We start from the raw sequence: 18,805 nt of genomic DNA on the forward strand, positions 1-18,805 counted from the left end.
TGTGTGTCTGTGTGTTGTCTGTGTTTTGGCGGAGTGAGTGTGTGTGTGTGTGCATGCGAATGTGTGTGTGTGCACGTGTGTTTGTGTTGTTTGCTCAGGGATGGAGCGCTTTGACGCTCTTCTGCAGGTGTGTTGAGTAATGAAGGATCTGCAGACACTCACTGACTCAGACTATCAGTCACACATTTTACAAAAAGGATAAATTTTAAGTTTTAGCTGTTAAATAAATGATTTGATCTTGAGGATGTTGCAGATGTCACCGGTGAGTGGTTTTGTTGCACATGTGTAGCTTCACTTCTCTCAACACACACTGTTGTTTATGTGTTTAGGGAATAACTGAAAGACAAACAGGAAATAGCCGAGAATCTTCAGCTGTCATACAGAATGTCATCAGAAAGTTTATTACACAATGTTACACAAACATGATTTAAAATAATGATGTGTTACACAACACCAGAATCCTTCAGCTTTTATATGCAGAGAAGCAGACGACACCTTCCACAGACATTACTCTCCTGTCTCTTACTGGCACAATCACACACACACCACACACTCACACTCACACTCACACTCACACACACACACACACACACACACACACACTCACACAGGAAATCTTTCTGCCATGCTCACAATTCTGTCAGTGTAAATCTATAGATTACTGGAACCTCTGACTCAGAAATACACTTAAATTATACAACACAAATAGAGTGTGTGTGTGTGTGTGTGTGTGGAATGGGGGTTTGGTGTGGTTGTATTCTGATGTATTAATACTGATTATCATCAACATATCATTCCATAGTGCCCCCCATCTCTGACACACAGACTGTTCTGACCTCACTCACCTACAGGTCTCTCACACACACACACACACACACACACACACATTGTCCTGACTTTGCTGTTCTGTCACACACACAACTGCAGTTTCTCCTGTCAAAAAGAAATACAACACCAGTCTCAAGTCATTTCTGACAACAACAATTACACAACAATGAATAGTGTGTGTTTATGTGTGTGTCTGCGTGTGTGCAATAAAAAACATGATTATTGGAATTATTCTCAAACATTGAGTTAACTGTTTTTGCTTATGTTTGCATGCATGTTCCTAAAGCACATATTATTTTTTTGTTTACTTGTATATTTTATATTAATAAAATTGGATTCTCTCTCTCTCTGTGTAGGGTAGAGAACGCATGCACTAAACTGGTGCAGGCCGCTCAGATGCTGAAGGCAGACCCGTATTCTGTTCCAGCCAGAGATTATCTGATCGACGGCTCACGTGGGATTCTGTCCGGCACTTCTGACCTCCTGCTGACCTTTGATGAGGCTGAGGTCTGTTTCTCACATCTTTATTCCTCCACATCTGTTTAGTGTGTCTGTAGATACTGAGTGTGTGTGTGTGTGTGTGTGCGTCAGGTTCGTAAAATCATCCGTGTGTGTAAAGGGATTCTGGAATATCTGACTGTGGCTGAGGTGGTGGAATCCATGGAAGATCTGATCACATACACAAAGAACCTGGGACCAGGTACACTCTCTCTCTTTCTCTATACTCACACGGTTTAATTTCTTCACAGTCCATAAAATCAGATCTTCACGTCTGACTGTATTTGTGTGACAGGCATGACAAAGATGGCAAAGATGATCGATGAGCGACAGCAGGAATTGACTCATCAGGAGCACAGAGTCATGCTGGTCAACTCCATGAACACGGTGAAAGAGCTGCTGCCCGTTCTGATCTCAGGTCAGATCGCTGTAAAGCTTATAAACCAATGACATGCGTATAAACCAAAATATCATGTCAATGCCTTAATATAGTATTTTAATACAGTATTTTATAGCTTAGGCATTTATTATTATTCATGACGGTCTCATAAAGATTAAAGTGTTTTTTTGTCATCACATAAACACGCAGCGTCTAACAGTGTGTTGTCGTGTCAGGTATTAAGATCTTCGTGACGACCAAGACGTCTCAGGGTAAAGGTGTAGAGGAAGCTCTGAAGAACAGGAACTTCACTGTAGAAAAGATGAGCACAGAGATCAATGAGATCATCCGCGTGCTGCAGCTCACGTCCTGGGACGAGGACGCGTGGGCCAATAAGGTGAGAGGTCAAAAGTTACTGTGAGGTCACGTGCAGGAATGTAGGAGTAATGCACTGCGTCTTCCCTAACAGCCCCTTCAAACACGCAAGCACATCCGAGTGAATCTCATAGATGCTCTCATAGATACATTTGACTTCTCTGTTGATGCGTCGGCCATCTTGGAACAGTCAGCATTTCAGTTTATGTCATCAATTATAGTTAAATGAGTTTTCCAAGGTGCTACAGCTTTGCAATGTTGAGCATCTGGTCCCGGATTCACAAACTGTTCTTAAAGGGACATCATTTACTCACCTTCGAGTTTTTCCAAACCTGTATAGATTTCTCCATAGTTGGAAAAATCACTTTTTATTCCCTACAAGAGGGGTCAAGGGCTGTCCGGTTATGGCATTTGCTTTGCAAATCAATCTTGAGAAAACAATGTAAGATGTTTTTTCCGAAATACAAAACATCCATAACATTTTTCTTTCATTTCTAATTTGTTCTTTTAAAGGAAACAATTGTCGAACAGCTAAATGCAAAACGTGTATTTGTTTGCGAGATCTGTTTGTTGTTTATAAAAATAGATTAGTTTGTGTTTGTGCTAGATTGTGTGTGTTTAGACCAAAGTGAAAACAGATTTTGTTGCCAACATCTAAAAGATGTTTTTATAAGCAGGTGTTTGATATAAATGTGTTGTGTAACTCTTATCTACACACACTGTACACGCATGCATGAATTCACCCGTGTGTTTTGAGGAACATGAAACAGTCAGATGTGGGTTTGGGGGTTTGGTGATGGTAAGAATTATGCCTGTGAGCGTTGAATGATTCATCTTTTCACTCTTAATGGGTTTCCTTCACTTTTTCTCATTCATGTGCTCTTTGTTCGTCCTCTCTCGGTTTCTTTTCCTCTCCTGCAGAAGGTAAGAGTCTGTGCGCATGACTCTCTCTCTCTTTCTCTAGGCCCACTCGCACGTGATGTCATCAGATGAAATGATTGGCCGTGGGTGCTGTGTTATGTTTGATGCTAACAGAATGTATCTGTGGTCGAGGAGAAACGTGTCACAGTTTGATGAGATAAACTCACGTGTCTGTCTTTTTTTGAGTTACAGAAGCATGCTTCCTTTGTCAGCGTCAAAGCAAACACGTTTTAGCTATTGTTGTCGAGGGATGCACAGATATAAAAAATGGAAAAATATCTTATAGACCAACAAACCACCCAAATGACTTTAGTAACCAATGAAGGAATAGGAATTTCACGACGGTTTACATATTTTCTCTCGTGTCTCTCGGAATGTCTTAGATTATTTTATCGCTGGAGAAGGAAGCACAGAGGTTTGAGCAACTCGGATTATCCGACACAGCTCTACTCATGCTGTTCTGAGACCAACACTAATCTGTCTTGTTGAAAATGTGGTCTGGGCAGCTGTGGAGTGTGTTATGTTGTTTCCTGTCTAATTCTCTACCCAACTGACAAAATTGAAACATGCTGGTGAAGCGATACTAGCTAGTGAAGAAAGGTTGACCACCTCTAGCTTGTTTCACATGCCTCTTTTAGAAGAACATGTGGCCAAACAAAGTGTGTTGTAGCACACATACTGAAACCGCAGTGAAGGGTACGGTGAGGTTTGTGGGTTTATTTCGGAAGCTTCAGTTCAACGTTTGTGTGTGAATATTGAGATATAACATTGATGTGAACATTTGCATCATCTGTGAAGAAAAACACCGGATTAATGCACGTAATCTTTATATTTAGTGTGCTCTTGGTGTGTGTGTGTGTGTGTGTGTTTGGGCGTGGATATTGGTGTGGGTGTGTTTGTGTGTCTGTGACAGCTGTGTGAGTCAGCTTTCGGAAACAGCAGATAACACTTTTGTAACCAAAAAAGGAAACAAATTGCAAAAAAAGAAATGCCATAGACTCTCTCTCTTTCTGTAGTACACACATAAATATTCTGCCTTTCTTTCTGACATCAGTTTTTTTTTCACTCAGTATTGTCTAAATAATTAAGACTCGCAGATTAAATCATGTTCCCGGAGTTCTCACCTGTATACAGAAACTCTGTTCAGGGAGAGAAATGACAATAAAAGCATACGTAAACATTTCTCAAACAAATGAAAACATACAGTAGGAGGCTTTATTGTATGTGTTTGTAAAGGAGTATTTGACAGTTTATTTGTCCATACGCAGGACACTGAGGCCATGAAGAGAGCACTGGCCCAGATCGACTCAAAAATGGGTCATGCCAAGAACTGGTTAAGAGATCCTCACGGCCAGCCAGGTATCCCACATTTCCACAACAATAAAGTCACACACGCCTTGTTATACAACAAACATATGCATGTTCTTTGGCAGCTTTACTTCAGTCAATGTTGTTTTTGGACTAATCTGAAAGTTTAAAGAGATTCCTCATTTTATGACCTTTATCCTTTGAGTTCCCGAATGTTTGCTGATGGATGGTGTGTTCTTGTTGCAGGTGATGCAGGTGAGCAGGCCATCCGTCAGATTCTGGATGAAGCTGGTAAAGTGGGTGAACTCTGTGCTGGGAAAGAGAGGAGAGATATTGTGGGCACTGCCAAAACTCTCGGACAGCTGACAGAGCAGGTCTCAGAGCTCCGCGGCAGGTAGAGTTTGAACCTCAGAACTTTGTGTAATCGCTCAAGGGCTCTAACCATCACACACCACCATCGCTTCATCTCTCTCCTCCTCATATCTGTGGTTTTATCCTGTTGTGGGATCCTGATAATGGTGTCTGCATGCAGATCAATAGCTTTCAGTCAGATCGATCACAGTTGAGAGGGGGAGAGATCAGACTATACATGAGTCTTCCCACAGATCAGATTCCGTCCTGTCTGTCTGATAAAAACCCATATTCAGCCTCCACTGGGACAATGTTGTGCTGCTCAGGTCTAACTATATTTTTAAACTGGATACACATTATCTGAAAGAGATGATGCAATATAACTCATTGGTTAGTGGTCATCAGGGAGTTCTGGGTGGTCATCAAGGGGTTTGAGGTGGTCAACAGGGTGTTTTTGGGTGTCGTCATGGGATTTGGGGCGGTCATCAGGACGTTGAGGTGGTCATCAGGGTGATTGGGGTGATCATCAGGGAGTTCTGTTTTTCACAGTTTGGGATAGATGCTTTAAGACTCTTTTAATGTAAATCCATGGGATTTTTATGTCAGTTTTTCATTGATGAGGTTCAAAAGTTTTTGTGGAATTGGGAAATCAAATTTGAATAACTCTTGTCTTGAAAGTGGATGCCAAAAAAGATGTTTGGAGCTCACAAGGTGTCTGACTGTAGTGTGTTGTATTAAACGTGTGTTTGTGGTTACTGCAGGGGTCAGGGAGCGACTCCAGTGGCCATGCAGAAAGCTCAGCAGGTGTCTCAGGGTTTGGATGTTCTGACGGGGAAGGTGGAAAACGCCGCTCGTAAACTGGAGGCCATGACCGGCTCCAAACAAGTCATAGCCAAGAGGATCGATGCCGCTCAGGTAGAGCTGTCCAGAACCAGTACTGTTCCTCTTGTGTATGATGTATATTAAGTTTTCTTTATGTTATGAATGTACAGAACTGGCTGGCGGATCCTCACGGTGGTCCTGAGGGTGAGGAGAACATCAGAGCTCTTCTGGGAGAGGCGAGAAAGATCGCTGATCTCTGCGAAGATCCTAAAGAGAGAGACGACATCCTGCGCAGCATGGGCGAGATAGCCGCTCTGACCGCCAGACTCTCCGAGCTGAAGAAGGCGTACGTACATCTGAACATCTTGATTTTCCATTCTGGCTTTGTGGGGATTCCCGGCCAGAATCTCTGGAATATTACCATGTTGTTCCATTACTGGCTGCGGGAGGAATTCCAGTTTTCCATAGTTTGACTGTTGATCGTCTGATGGTTGTTAAGCAACGTTTGTTCAAAGCTTTTGCTCATTATGTCAGAATGTGTGAGTCAGAAAAAAAGGAGAAATCACTGTTAAAACTTCTGGGTTTTATTATAAGAAGTATATAGATTTTCAAATAACATTAAGGGATTTAATAATGATTTCCTCTGTGTGTGTGTGTGTGTGTGTGCGTGCGTTTGTTTTTCACAGAGGTAAAGGTGACACCCCTGAAGCTCGTGCTTTGGCAAAGCAGATCGCCACAACTCTCCAAAATCTTCAGTCTAAAACCAGCAAAGCTGTGGCCAACACTCGACCGGCCAAAGCAGCCGTACACCTGGAGGGGAAAATCGAGCAAGCTCATAGGTGGATCGACAACCCAACCCAGGACGACAGCGGAGTTGGTACGACAGAAATAATCTCTTTATCACTTTTTTGAGTTTCTAGCACTGTTAAAAAAGCGGATTGTGCTGAATATTTCCTGCTGTTGTCGTCGTAGGTCAGGCTGCCATTCGCGGGCTGGTTGCCGAGGGGCGTCGCTTGGCCAACGCGTTGCCGGCGTCCCAGAGGCAGGACTTGCAGGGTAAATGTGAGGAGGTGGAGCGTCTGATGGCTCAGTTAGCCGAGCTGGCGGCTCGTGGAGAGGGAGAAAGTCCTCAGGCCCGTGCCGTCGCTCAACAACTGCAGGACACACTGAACGTGAGAGAGACTAAAACACGGGCTTCACAGACATGCATCATACTGTATATACTGTAACTCAAATCAACACCATGATCAACACTTATCACACTTATATTTGTGTATCAACACTTATTCTGTGTTGAACATCATGACCTGCTGTGAGTAATGACGGTGTGAATCACCTGGACGTTTGAGGAACAGTAATAAGAACATCATATTTAAAGTAACGTTTCACCCGAAAATGGTCCCCATTGACTTGACCATAATACTTTTCATTCAAGTCAAAGGGAAGCAGTTTTTGAGGGTGAACTATTCCTTTAACTGGAATTATAGTTGTTATTTTTCACATGAAACATTTAAAAAAATACACTTTTAAAATACACATCATGTAATTGATACAGAGTTAAGAGCCCCCTGCTGGTGACTGAACGTTACTACAGTCGAACTCTGTCATCTCATAAATGTTTCAGGGAAGATTTTTGGTAAATAGGATGTGGTTTAATTTGTTTGTGACAGGATCTGAAGGGGAAGATGCAGGAGGCCATGACACAAGAAGTGTCTGACATCTTCAGTGACACGACCACACCCATCAAACTATTGGCTGTGGCAGCGACCGCCCCACCGGACGCGCACAATAGAGAAGAGGTTCATAACCACACACGCAATGAACACAGCCATAGTTTCTGGCATGGTGTTAGAAAATAAAATACAAAATGAATATCAGTCTTTAAAATACAACATAGTTTTCCTCGTGTGATTGACGGTGTCGAATCTGACGGCAGGTGTTTGACGAACGGGCTGCAAACTTTGAGAATCACGCGGGTCGTCTGGGCGCCACGGCAGACAAGGCGGCAGCGGTCGGCACTGCTAACAAGAGCACGGTGGAGGGCATTCAGGCGGCGGTGAAATCAGCCAGAGAACTCACACCACAGGTGAGAAGATTATTCAACATTCACAGTTTGGTTCAAGTCAAAAGTCAAAGAAATTTTCATAAATCTTATTTGATTGATGTGTTCTGCAGGTGATCTCTGCTGCTCGTATCCTCCTGAAGAACCCTGGAAACCAGGCGGCATATGAACACTTTGAGACCATGAAGAACCAGTGGATCGACAATGTAGAGAAAATGACGGGTAACAAACTTGAAATTACTTTTTGTTCTGTTGAACACAAAGACTGACAGTCAACAGTGTTATGCAAGAGTGCGAGCATGATAATAAACTCAGATAAAAATCAGCAAAAAAGTATTTTTTTTACTTATTCTGATACATGTACAAACATTTGTTTTGTGTTGTTTAAAACAAAAATAAGATTTCTTTTTGTGCGGTGTTTCAGTTTTAAAAATGCAGATCATCTTTTCTGTTGTTTTCTCCAGTTCATTTTATTATTTCTTATTACACAGTTCATTTTATATGAAATCTGGGAGAAATGTTGTCAGAATTTCGGAGAAATAACAAAAATGATCATTTTACCAGAACACATTCTTATCAGATTTTTTTTAATACTTTAGAAATGGTCTCTTAATTTTTTTTGCGGCTATATACCGTGTATGGTTGGGGTATATGCCCACCCAGGATATCTGCTAGCCCACCCTTCAGCACCTGGCAGGAACCGGGCCTGCACTGTAGTATAACAGTATATACAGTGTTCTGTAGCATTGCCTGTAGTTAATTGATAAAACTATAAAGGAAATCTCTCTGTCAGGTCTTGTGGATGAAGCGATTGACACCAGGTCTCTGATGGATGCGTCAGAGGAAGCCATCAAGAAAGATCTTGACAAGTGTCAGGTAGCAATGGCCAATCACCAGCCTCAGATGCTGGTCGCCGGGGCAACCAGCATCGCCCGGCGAGCCAATCGAATCATGCTGGTGGCGAAACGAGAAGTGGAAAACTCTGAGGACCCGAAGTTCCGAGAAACCGTCAAAGCCGCTTCCGACGAGCTCAGCAGGACCATCTCACCCATGGTCATGGATGCCAAAGCCGTGGCCGGCAACATACAGGACCAAGGTGAGACACGGTAGAAGAAAAATTAACACATTGTTCCTGCAGCCATGATTGTTGGATCATCAGAACATGTGTTCTCGACAGGCCTTCAGAGAGGTTTCCTGGGCTCTGGTTATAAGATTCTGGGTGCGGTGGCGAAAGTGAGAGAGGCGTTCCAGCCACAGGAGCCAGACTTCCCTCCGCCGCCTCCAGATCTGGAGAGCCTGCAGGTCAGTGTCAGTCCCTCCCTGAATGACATCGATGAAGATGAGCTTGATCTTAAACTTCATCTGCGTCTCTCGTTCAGATCCAGGACAACGCCACCCCTCCGAAACCACCCCTGCCGGAGGGTGAAGTTCCTCCACCGAGACCTCCACCACCTGACGAGAAGGATGAGGATTTCCCGGAGCAGCAGGCCGGAGAGATGGTCAGCGAGCCCATGATGGTGGCCGCCCGACAGCTCCACGACGAGGCCCGCAAGTGGTCCAGCAAGGTTAGTTTGGTTAAATCCCACTGCTATCTGGAGCATACGTGGCGCCACGGGTTACCAAATGCTGCCTGTGTATTTTTGGCAGGGTAATGACATCATCGGCGCCGCCAAGCGTATGGCTCTGCTCATGGCCGAGATGTCTCGACTGGTGCGAGGCGCCACCGGAAACAAGAGGGCGCTCATTCAGTGTGCCAAAGACATCGCCAAAGCCTCCGATGAGGTCACACGGCTCGCCAAAGAGGTCGCCAAGCAGTGCACGGACAAACGGATAAGAACCAACCTGCTGCAGGTGAGACACACACTTCGAACAGGAGAACAGGGTGTCGGAGTCTTTGATTGAAACAAAATATTTATCAATCCCGAGACGCTGATTTCCACTTTCTTTCTGCAGGTGTGTGAGAGAATCCCGACGATCAGCACCCAGCTGAAGATTCTGTCCACGGTGAAGGCCACCATGCTGGGACGGACCAACATCAGCGAGGAGGAATCAGAGCAGGTAAGATCTGGCTCCAGTGTGAACGCTGTTTTCTGATCTCTGAATCCATGATAAACGCGTGGCGTGTCTCTCCTGCAGGCTACAGAAATGCTGGTTCATAACGCTCAGAACCTGATGCAGTCCGTGAAGGAGACGGTGAGAGAGGCCGAAGCCGCTTCCATCAAGATCCGCACGGATGCTGGCTTCACTCTGCGCTGGGTCCGCAAGACACCCTGGTACCAGTGAGGGGCGGAGCCAGCAAATCCCAGCATGCCCTGGGAAAAACAATCAGTCCAGGTCCTAAATGTCATCGCAGACGTGTCAGTCATCTCGGTTAGGGGTGATGAAACTATTCCATTTCTGATAATTGCTCTTGAATGTTCATGGATGTAAAATAAGGGACTTTAGTTTCCAAAAGTTTTTTTTTATTTGTGAAAAATGGTTTTGTTTTAAAGATCCCAAATAGATAGTTTTGAAGAGTTGATCACAGAGGTTTGCTATTTTTCTGGTTTGAAGCCATTTAGTTTTCTTACGTTCAGTTAAAAGGGTCTTTATATCTCAATTTCGTATCTTTACTTGCCTTCATTACACTCTTTGAATGTACTTTCCACGCAGATTCATCTTTATATTTTGGATTTCCACACAAGCACACGTTCAGATTATAAACCCCTGATGCAAGGGCTTTGTCATATACTAAAACCAAAAGTTTAATGTTGAATGAATGTTTGCGTGTGTAATGATGTGCTTGAAAGGGGGTCTGGTGTCTGACCCGATTGTTTTATATCTTCAGGGAACTGATATGTAGTACATTAAAATCAATGAGCTGGTGCTTCCGCTTCATGAAGTAACCGGACACAGAACACACACACACGCACTGCCGTCCCTGTTTTGTCCCTAGGATATCACTGAGCTAAATACACTACTAAATCTCTAGCAGGATGCACACTCAAGTATATTTATATGAGTGAAGAGATGCTCTTTGCATACATGTACCTTTAATCATGTTAAGGTCGTTTTAATGTAAATAATGACAGCCTGTAAGACCCAATGTGCCTTGTCTTAATAAAGGATCTAATTATCAGCAGAACTGGCTTTTTCTCCATATTTCTCTGAACAGTCACATACACACACCTGTCAATCATTTGAATTTAATACATTAATGCAAGTTCCAGTTAACAATACAAAAATCTATCATTTGGAGGAATAATTATTTTTCATTATTCAACAACTATAATACATATTTATTAACATAATTATATTGTAGCTTTCATTTGACACATTCTGGAAGGTCTTAAAATTATTGTTCCCCTTAATATTCATCATGTCTCCCCATGAAGTAAATTCAAACCTGAATGAGTTTCATTCTTCTGCAGAACACAACATGAGATATTGTGAAGAATGTCGGTAACCATGGTAACCCCTTTGACTTCCATTGTATGAAGACAAAACCATGCAGACATTTCTAAAAAAAATATCTAATTTTGAGTCACATCGGGTTTTAAACGACAAGATGAATTTGTAACAGACTTTTTAATTTGGGGTGAACTATCCCTTTAAAACAACACGTAGCTTGCAACTGCACAATAAGATTAGAACTAAATGCAGCATTTAAAATAAATTGATATATCGTTATCACGATATCTAGTGTGTGCTCTGAGAACGCATTGTGAGGGGAAGCAGTGAAACTGGTCTGAGATCAGTGCTGTGAGATCCAGAAGATGTCGGTGTGTGACTGTCCTGGAGAACACACAGAGAGCAAGACGACATTGAGGTAAACTGATCGTCAATGTGTTGAGTTGAGTGTCTGAACATCAGTCGTGTCGAGTTCAGGTTTGTCGGAGGTGAATGCGGTGCTTTGTTTTCTTAACAAACGGGTGAATTATAGACTGCACATCTAATGCAGACATAATGCACAGTTGCTGATAACTGACGTCATTTGCATGCATACGATTCATTCATTGTATGTTTTTTTATTAATTACACAAAATATGTTTGACGTGTGCAAGTGACTTTATTTTGATCTGAGCCCGTTGTTATAAGGATGCTGAGCTGCGCGAACAAAATGTACCCGTGCATCATTCGGGCTCTCGCAGTATATATATTATGTACAAATTTAACAGTGTGAAAGCATTTGTAGGACAAAGTACGGTTTAGTATGTGTTGTCATGCGTGCATGTGAATAAAATAATAAAAATGAGTAGAAATGTGTTTGCACACCTTCTCTCGGTTGGATGCACGACATGGTATATAACAAGCACATTCTCCACTTAACACGCATGCGCGCGATGTGCTGTGTAAAAATCTGCCACGAACATATGTATTCGCATGTATTGATAACATTATTTGTGCACGCGCTGCGCATGTTATGATAGTAACCTTGACGTTGCGTAAAACACACGTGCTCGCCAAAGCCTATCAGGACCATAGAAGGCGTGTTGATATTTACGCGGCTTTGCGCAGACCGATCGGCGAATTATGATAAGATATCGCGAGAACAACTCGAAAGGTGCAATTTATTGCGCTCTCGCGGTACTCTGGTGTCAAACGCCGAACAAACTGCGTGGCGTGAGTCTGCACGTGTGTGACGTAACCAATCATATTGAGCCCTTTTCGTTTCCGGTTTGAAGGAATTCGGTGTGAGAACATAACGCACGCGCTCGCAGCGTGTACCGGGACGTGACAGATTTATATTTTAATAAAGACAATCAGATTGTGCAAAAATGCCGACAGTACGGTAAGACTTAATTCATGGACAAGTCATTGTTTTTCCGCTTTTTTGTGCGTTTGTGTGTGTCTGTATTATGCAACGTTTTGCAGTTTCTTCTTTGAATTATACTGTTCATCAAAAAATGTCAAAGTATTCCACTGATGCTTTCAAAATTTGTTTCTTTTTATTATTATTGATATTTTCATGTGTATGTTTTGAATCCGTCCACGTGGATAATTTGTCATCTGTTGACTATCAAGTTTTACCCACTTAACGTTTTAAAGAAAGAGCGTAAACCACGTGAAGGTTTTATGGATTGTGTTACAATACGACACAAACCACAGCCATGTACGATTGTAGATGTGAAGTTATTTTCTTTTAGATTGTATGAGTGTTAAAAGAGTTAAGTCAGCAGTAAAGCATGTGTTCAGTGGGCTGTAAACGTGCTTCATTTAGTCATATAACAAAATCTAATAAAACAGAGATGTATCACAATGTCTTGTGGACCTTTCATAATGTCATTTTGATTGGTTTGCTATTCTAAAAAAATGTAATACAGTCAACAATGTATGTCTGTTTTGGTTAACGATGACATTTTAAGGTTCATTTTACATTAAGTGAAGTGCACTTCTAGAACGTTGTGTTTCTTGGGCTTTTACGGGCTTTAGAACCAACAACCTTTGGCAATATCACTGTATGTAAATGAGCTGAAGTTCTGGTGTGTTTCACCCACCTCACATTCCAAGGATTCATGTCTAAAAGGAGGATTGATGGAGGCGTGACCATGTGACCTCCACCTGTCAGTGTCACAGAAAGGATGTAAAGGAACTGTTCTCTCAAACACATCAACGTTTTTTCTGAACGTGTGCCTTTATCCTCCGCTTTCATTCCAATATCTTTTATTTGTTGAATGATTTAAACGTGTGTGTGGTTCTTGTCTTTTGTGTCTGCAGTCAGAATGCTCTCTTCGGGATGGGGAACCCGCTGTTGGATATCTCTGCAGTGGTGGATAAGGATTTTCTTGATAAGTGAGTCGTTTTGTGCAGCAGGCGATGGATGTTGTGTGTCATTTAAAGGTCACATGTGCACCAGCTGTGCAGTGCTGTGTGTTTTTATGGCAGCTCATAAAAGTGTATGCTTCCCTGAGCGTAATACCACAGCTGAAATATGTCATTGAACTCTGAAAGTGTGTTTGCTTTGTAGATGCTCATTGAGTTTCTGTGTGTGTGTGTGTGTGTTTACACAGGTATGGCTTAAAGCCCAATGATCAGATTCTGGCAGAGGACAAACACAAAGCTCTGTAAGTGACATCATCGCTATGACATCTGACATAAAGGTTTTATAGGTAACTATATATAGTGAAAACTTTTGACAAATAACTTAAAAAAAAAATCATACTCTAATTCTGACTTTTAATCAAAGAATCCAAAATTCTGATCAATTCAAAATGATTTCTTACATTTTGTTTTTCATGGTTTCAAAGCAGCTTTACAGAAAATACATTGTAGCGCAAACATTAAAGGCAAACGAAGTTTTAAATTAAAAGCTAAATCTAATAAAAACAGAAATGTCATACAGGGTATGACTGCAAATTTATTTAAGTTTTTTTACGTTTTTTGCAAGAGAAAATGTGAGGTAAAAATACACATTTTCAGACATGCGTAATGATGCATCATTTTAAATTGTTTATATGAATGATCACAAATATCTGTGCACATTTTTTAAACAAATAATTAAATAATGATTTTGAGCATTACACACTACCTGTTAAAGAATCCTACAGGGTCTACAAGGAGTAGTTCACCTTTAAAAATAAAAGTTCTGTCAACATTTGCACACCCTCTTGTCATTTCTTGACTTTCTTTCCTCCGCAGAACACAAAAGAAGATATTTAGAAAAATGTTGTAAACCGCCCACCCGTTCACTTTGTGTTTTGTGTCCATACAATAGAAGTGAATAGGGGGGGGGGGGCTGTGCTGTTTTGTTATCAACATTTTTCAAAATATCTTCTTTTGTGTTCTGCAGAAGAAAGAAACTCATACAGCTTCGAAATGATAAAAGGGGATAAAATGATGACATTATTTTCATTTTGAAGGTGAACTACTCCTTTAAAATATTATTCCGAATGATGTGGCTTGAGTTTGTAGTTTTAAGTCAGTACCACACCTGATCTGCAGGGGGCAGCAGCTCTCAATAATTCTCTAAATCACAGCTGAATCAATAACTAACTGGGAATCAAACTGTGAACTTTAACCACCTTGATCCGACACTTATTTAATTTAAAAACAGCACAATATTTTCTGATCACAGTAAGACTCATTTGTGTGTGTACTTGTGTACACGCTGCAGGTTCGAAGAGATTGTGAAGAAGAGTAAAGTTGAGTATCACGCCGGAGGATCCACACAGAACTCTGTTAAAATTGCTCAGGTAGGTCTCATTCACACATACACATGATGAATAACAGTCATCACTCGTGTTCTGGTGTGTCGTTCCCAAACATTTTCTCTATAAGCATCGATCATCAATATAGAGTTCTGAGCCATGAACTATCTCTGAATAGAAAAATTATTATTTGACAGTTCGTTTAAAAAACAAATGTAAAAGAACTTGAAACCAAGCAGAAAAAGTTATTTAAAGTCAATCGAGATCACTGCATTAGTTTAAGGTTTAAGTAGATCTCTGAGTGAAGATGGTAATAGTGTTGATGTCTCGACTCTCAGTGGATGATCCAGGAGCCTCATCGGGTGGCCACGTTCTTCGGCTGTATCGGTACAGACCACTTTGGGGAGATTCTCAAGCAGAAAGCGGCTGAAGCTCATGTGGATGCTCATTATTATGAACAGAGTGCAGAACCCACTGGAACATGTGCGGCCTGCATCACTGGAGACAGCCGGTGAGAAACACGCGTGTGATGAGATGTTTTATTCTGTGGCTTTTTACTTCTGACTCCGTCTCTAAACTTTTATCTTTGTGTTTAGATCTCTTATCGCAAACCTGGCAGCAGCAAACTGCTACAATAAAGAAGAACATCTTGATGTTGAGAGAAACTGGAGTCTGGTGGAGAAAGCTCAAGTTTATTACATCGCTGTAAGTGGATGAGATGACATCTCTCTGAACCACAGCTGTTATTTTACACAGAAGATTTACACCTGTGTTATACTGTGTTCATATAACATGCACACTCAAACAAATTCACTTCACATATTTAACTCTTTATGAAGGACTCATGAGCAGTAGCAATGTCAAAATAAGAGTCCTTCATAAAGAGTGAAATGCATACATAAGTAAATATTATATTTTAAAGGCTGTCATCAAACTTCAGTCAATACAAAAACTTGCATCAGACACAGATCTGAACTATTTCACTGTAAAAAATGACACAAATATGTTCTTAATAATATTTTGTGTAATACTGTTACCATAATTTTTTTAAGTACTTAGAAGCTTGTTTTTAGCGTAATATTCCATGAAATCAAGAAGAAATACTAATTGGAGCATTGGAGTTTACTTGTTCTTTTTAAACTTCAGTTTAACATTTATAATTGTTTACAACATATATCTTTCAATTGATTGTAAAGCTCATAAAATAGCACTTTTTCACAAAAATGACTCTCCTAATCCAGTGGCATGCTGGGAACTCTAAATTCACTGCTCAGTTAGTGAAATTAACTAAAAGTATTAAGTGAAGTTTACTCAATTAATAAATTGAAATCTACTATGAGCCAAAATCATTTTGTACAGTGTTGTTATAAATATCCGATGGCCAATTTTTCTTAGAAAACCTCAAGCACAGTTTGGTTGTTTTTAATATGCTGATGTCCGTCCTGCAGGGCTTCTTTCTGACCGTTTCTCCAGAATCGATTCTTAAAGTGTCCAAACATGCGTCTGATAACAACAAGATCTTTGGTCTGAACCTCTCTGCACCCTTCATCAGTCAGTTCTTTAAAGAGCCGCTGATGAAAGTCATGCCGTACGTGGACATCATCTTTGGGAATGAAACGGTGAGTCTGTACAGAATGACATGAGATGCGTTTGATGTTGAATGATCTGTAACTGTTGTAAGATCATACGTGTGTTCTTTTCCAGGAAGCGGCTACATTTGCAAAGGAGCAAGGCTTTGAGGTGAGTAAACATGGCTTACGTTAAAAAAAAAAAATTCTCAGTCATCAATAGTTTTCTTAACAGGTTCAGTGTTTGCTCTAAATTCCCATCTTACCTGTGATGTTCTCTCCATCCATGTCTCCTGCAGACAGATGATATCGCAGAGATCGCTCGGAAGGTTCAGTCCCTGCCCAAAGTGAATAAGAACAGGCAGAGGATTGTGGTCTTTACTCAGGGCAGAGAAGACACTGTGGCCACTGTGGGTATGTGGTTTTATTTATTTATTTTAATGTTTTCTCTTATTTTATGTCCGTGTTTTCTCACAGATGTGAACACAACACTGCAATGTATCGTACTGCTGTCATCTGTGCATGAGAATCAATAATCATCTTTCAGACATGCAGTTTATTTTGTTTTCAATATTGTCAATTATGTTCACAGAAAAGAATAACTGGTAGAGTTACCTAAATAAAATCCTTGTAACAATTTGCACAAATTTTTTTTAAGTAAAATTTGCTGCTATAATTCCACTACAATTTACTAAGCAGAATAAAGTAAATACTACTTATTAAATACATAAAATTTTTGTTTAAATATCAAGCAAATGTTTAAAAGTAAATGTTTAAAAAAAAAATTGCTGACCAAAAACATTCCTTAGGCCTTTAGGCATGTTTTTAGGCAAGCACATGAGGCAAGCACTGACATTTTCGCATGCGTTTTCTTGTATTTGGCTCTCGTAAGTACGGTGTCTCCGTATTGTTAAAAAAGACACTCAAAATACTTGAGGGAAGCAATAAATGCTGAAATTCGAACCCGGTCCAATTTTTTTTATGACGAAGAAAATATGGGAGGCTGAGTGTAAATGTGACTGACACAACGTGAGGTTGTGTTTATTTTTAACATGTGGAAATTTTGGACTCAATTTGCAATGGGCTTAACTCAAACTTCACGGACCACTTGCTTTGAAAATGAAATGTATAATGTTTTTTAACCATGTAAGATGAGACTTGTGGTATCTGTACTGGCATGAGCACACTTACTGCTCAATAAGATAAATAATAACTTCATGACTCATGGCACAATCCCCTCACAGTAACCACTTAAAAAAAAAAAACTTAAAAATAATACCAAAACTCTCCTAAATCTCAAAGATCAATCAACATAAAAGTATTTTTACTGAAAAACACTTAAAATGACAGTTAATCTCCTAATGCAGTCAGGTACAAAGCATGCTGGGAACTACAGATCAACTGACAAAAAATATTTGTTGTCTCAACACAAAATAAATAAATAAACATAATTTGACCGATTTAAATGGGTTTAATATAATAACGTTGAATTAGATTTACTGAATTTAATTTGTTAAATTAAAATAACTTGATCAAAATGATTCAAATCTTAACAACGAAATGTTTGTTTCCCAAGTATTTTTTGTTCTTTTAACTCAATTTCTTTATGAATAACAGGAACATAATTATATAAAGTATATTTTATTCATTTCTTTCATAAAATCAACATCATTTTTGTTCATTGTATATGTTTAGACAAGAGGTTTAATATCTTTAACTTTGTCGTTTTAGGTGATCGAGTGAAAATGTTTCCTGTTTTAGACATTGACCAGAATGATATTGTCGATACGAACGGTGCCGGTGACGCGTTTGTCGGAGGTAAAATGATTCTTGTGTGTGAAACTGCTTCTGTTCATTCTTAAATTCTATAATACATCAGATTGAGATTAAATTTGAGTGTTGTATTTTTCTAATTTATAAGGTTTCCTGTCAGAGTTGGTTCAAGAGAAGTCTCTGGAGGATTGTATCCGGGCAGGACACTACGCCGCCCATGTCATCATCCGGCGAGGTGGCTGCACCTTTCCAGAAAAACCTGATTTCCACTAACTCCTATCCTCCGTCGTTCCATCTCATTCTTTTGGATATTCCAGCAACACAATCTGCAGTCTCTGCACGTGTTTACAGATGTTATTGCTAAACGGGCATTTATAAGGATTACCGCGAACACTCCAGTGAGGTCATGTGAAAAAATAAAACCAGCGTTGTCTTTTAAACTACATATAATTTCTGCATCATATATAATCTATTAGAGATCCATTCTCTCCTTTGAAAGTGCATTTATATTTCTCAAAAGTGATAGATATTGAGTTAACTTAACAGGATTATTTAATGGATTTTTGTCTTTCAGGTCTGAGTTGTTTTGAAAAGCCAAATCGTATCTTAAACGCACAATGTTTAAATTTGCAGAATCTGTCTCAGATGTGGACATTTCTCCGCGAGTCTCTGGAATGTAACAGGTCGACTGACTGTGATCTTTACTTAAATAAAAAGATTTTATTGTTCCAAAGTACTTTATCTCTGTCTTGAAGTTATTATTTACACATGTAGATGCATATATTGCCATTAA

General features: G+C 40.3%; 2 protein-coding genes across 3 annotated transcripts in view; both read left to right on the forward strand.

Annotated features, from left to right (window-relative positions):
• Positions 1 to 10,668, forward strand: part of vclb (vinculin b) — a 17,625-nt gene extending 6,957 nt beyond the window's left edge. The window contains exons 3-21 of the mRNA XM_056771752.1: positions 1,185 to 1,335; positions 1,420 to 1,528; positions 1,622 to 1,744; positions 1,942 to 2,102; positions 4,270 to 4,360; positions 4,556 to 4,703; positions 5,422 to 5,575; positions 5,653 to 5,828; positions 6,169 to 6,359; positions 6,455 to 6,654; positions 7,153 to 7,281; positions 7,419 to 7,568; positions 7,658 to 7,766; positions 8,338 to 8,640; positions 8,722 to 8,846; positions 8,924 to 9,109; positions 9,192 to 9,395; positions 9,498 to 9,602; positions 9,681 to 10,668. Coding sequence (XP_056627730.1) covers positions 1,185 to 1,335; positions 1,420 to 1,528; positions 1,622 to 1,744; positions 1,942 to 2,102; positions 4,270 to 4,360; positions 4,556 to 4,703; positions 5,422 to 5,575; positions 5,653 to 5,828; positions 6,169 to 6,359; positions 6,455 to 6,654; positions 7,153 to 7,281; positions 7,419 to 7,568; positions 7,658 to 7,766; positions 8,338 to 8,640; positions 8,722 to 8,846; positions 8,924 to 9,109; positions 9,192 to 9,395; positions 9,498 to 9,602; positions 9,681 to 9,827 — 2,962 coding nt within the window. The 3' untranslated portion in view covers positions 9,828 to 10,668. The remainder of the gene's footprint in view (positions 1 to 1,184; positions 1,336 to 1,419; positions 1,529 to 1,621; positions 1,745 to 1,941; positions 2,103 to 4,269; positions 4,361 to 4,555; positions 4,704 to 5,421; positions 5,576 to 5,652; positions 5,829 to 6,168; positions 6,360 to 6,454; positions 6,655 to 7,152; positions 7,282 to 7,418; positions 7,569 to 7,657; positions 7,767 to 8,337; positions 8,641 to 8,721; positions 8,847 to 8,923; positions 9,110 to 9,191; positions 9,396 to 9,497; positions 9,603 to 9,680) is intronic.
• Positions 10,669 to 11,202: 534 nt separating this feature from the next.
• Positions 11,203 to 18,748, forward strand: adkb (adenosine kinase b). 2 transcript variants are annotated; one of them, XM_056770940.1, is made up of 11 exons: positions 11,203 to 11,352; positions 13,242 to 13,316; positions 13,535 to 13,588; positions 14,638 to 14,716; positions 15,010 to 15,182; positions 15,268 to 15,376; positions 16,120 to 16,290; positions 16,376 to 16,411; positions 16,539 to 16,653; positions 17,971 to 18,057; positions 18,161 to 18,748. In XM_056770940.1, exons 1-11 carry the CDS (start codon positions 11,300 to 11,302, stop codon positions 18,283 to 18,285), a joined length of 1,077 nt encoding a protein of 358 aa, XP_056626918.1. In that variant the 5' UTR covers positions 11,203 to 11,299; the 3' UTR covers positions 18,286 to 18,748. The 2 variants fall into 2 exon arrangements, with proteins under 2 accessions (XP_056626918.1, XP_056626919.1); XM_056770941.1 differs by lacking the exon at positions 11,203 to 11,352 and adding an exon at positions 11,787 to 12,315.
• Positions 18,749 to 18,805: the final 57 nt, after the last annotated feature.

This window comes from Triplophysa dalaica, chromosome 17 (genome assembly GCF_015846415.1).
Source record: "Triplophysa dalaica isolate WHDGS20190420 chromosome 17, ASM1584641v1, whole genome shotgun sequence".
Classification (NCBI taxonomy): domain Eukaryota; kingdom Metazoa; phylum Chordata; class Actinopteri; order Cypriniformes; family Nemacheilidae; genus Triplophysa; species Triplophysa dalaica.

Excerpts from the sequence above, each read along its gene's own strand:
- adkb (XM_056770940.1), top strand. The coding sequence starts at position 11,300 with ATGTCGGTGTGTGACTGTCCTGGAGAACACACAGAGAGCAAGACGACA. Across the intron at positions 15,183-15,267 it reads TGCATCACTGGAGACAGCCG|ATCTCTTATCGCAAACCTGG; the intron begins GTGAGAAACACG and ends CTTTGTGTTTAG. Across the intron at positions 16,654-17,970 it reads AGACACTGTGGCCACTGTGG|GTGATCGAGTGAAAATGTTT; the intron begins GTATGTGGTTTT and ends TTGTCGTTTTAG.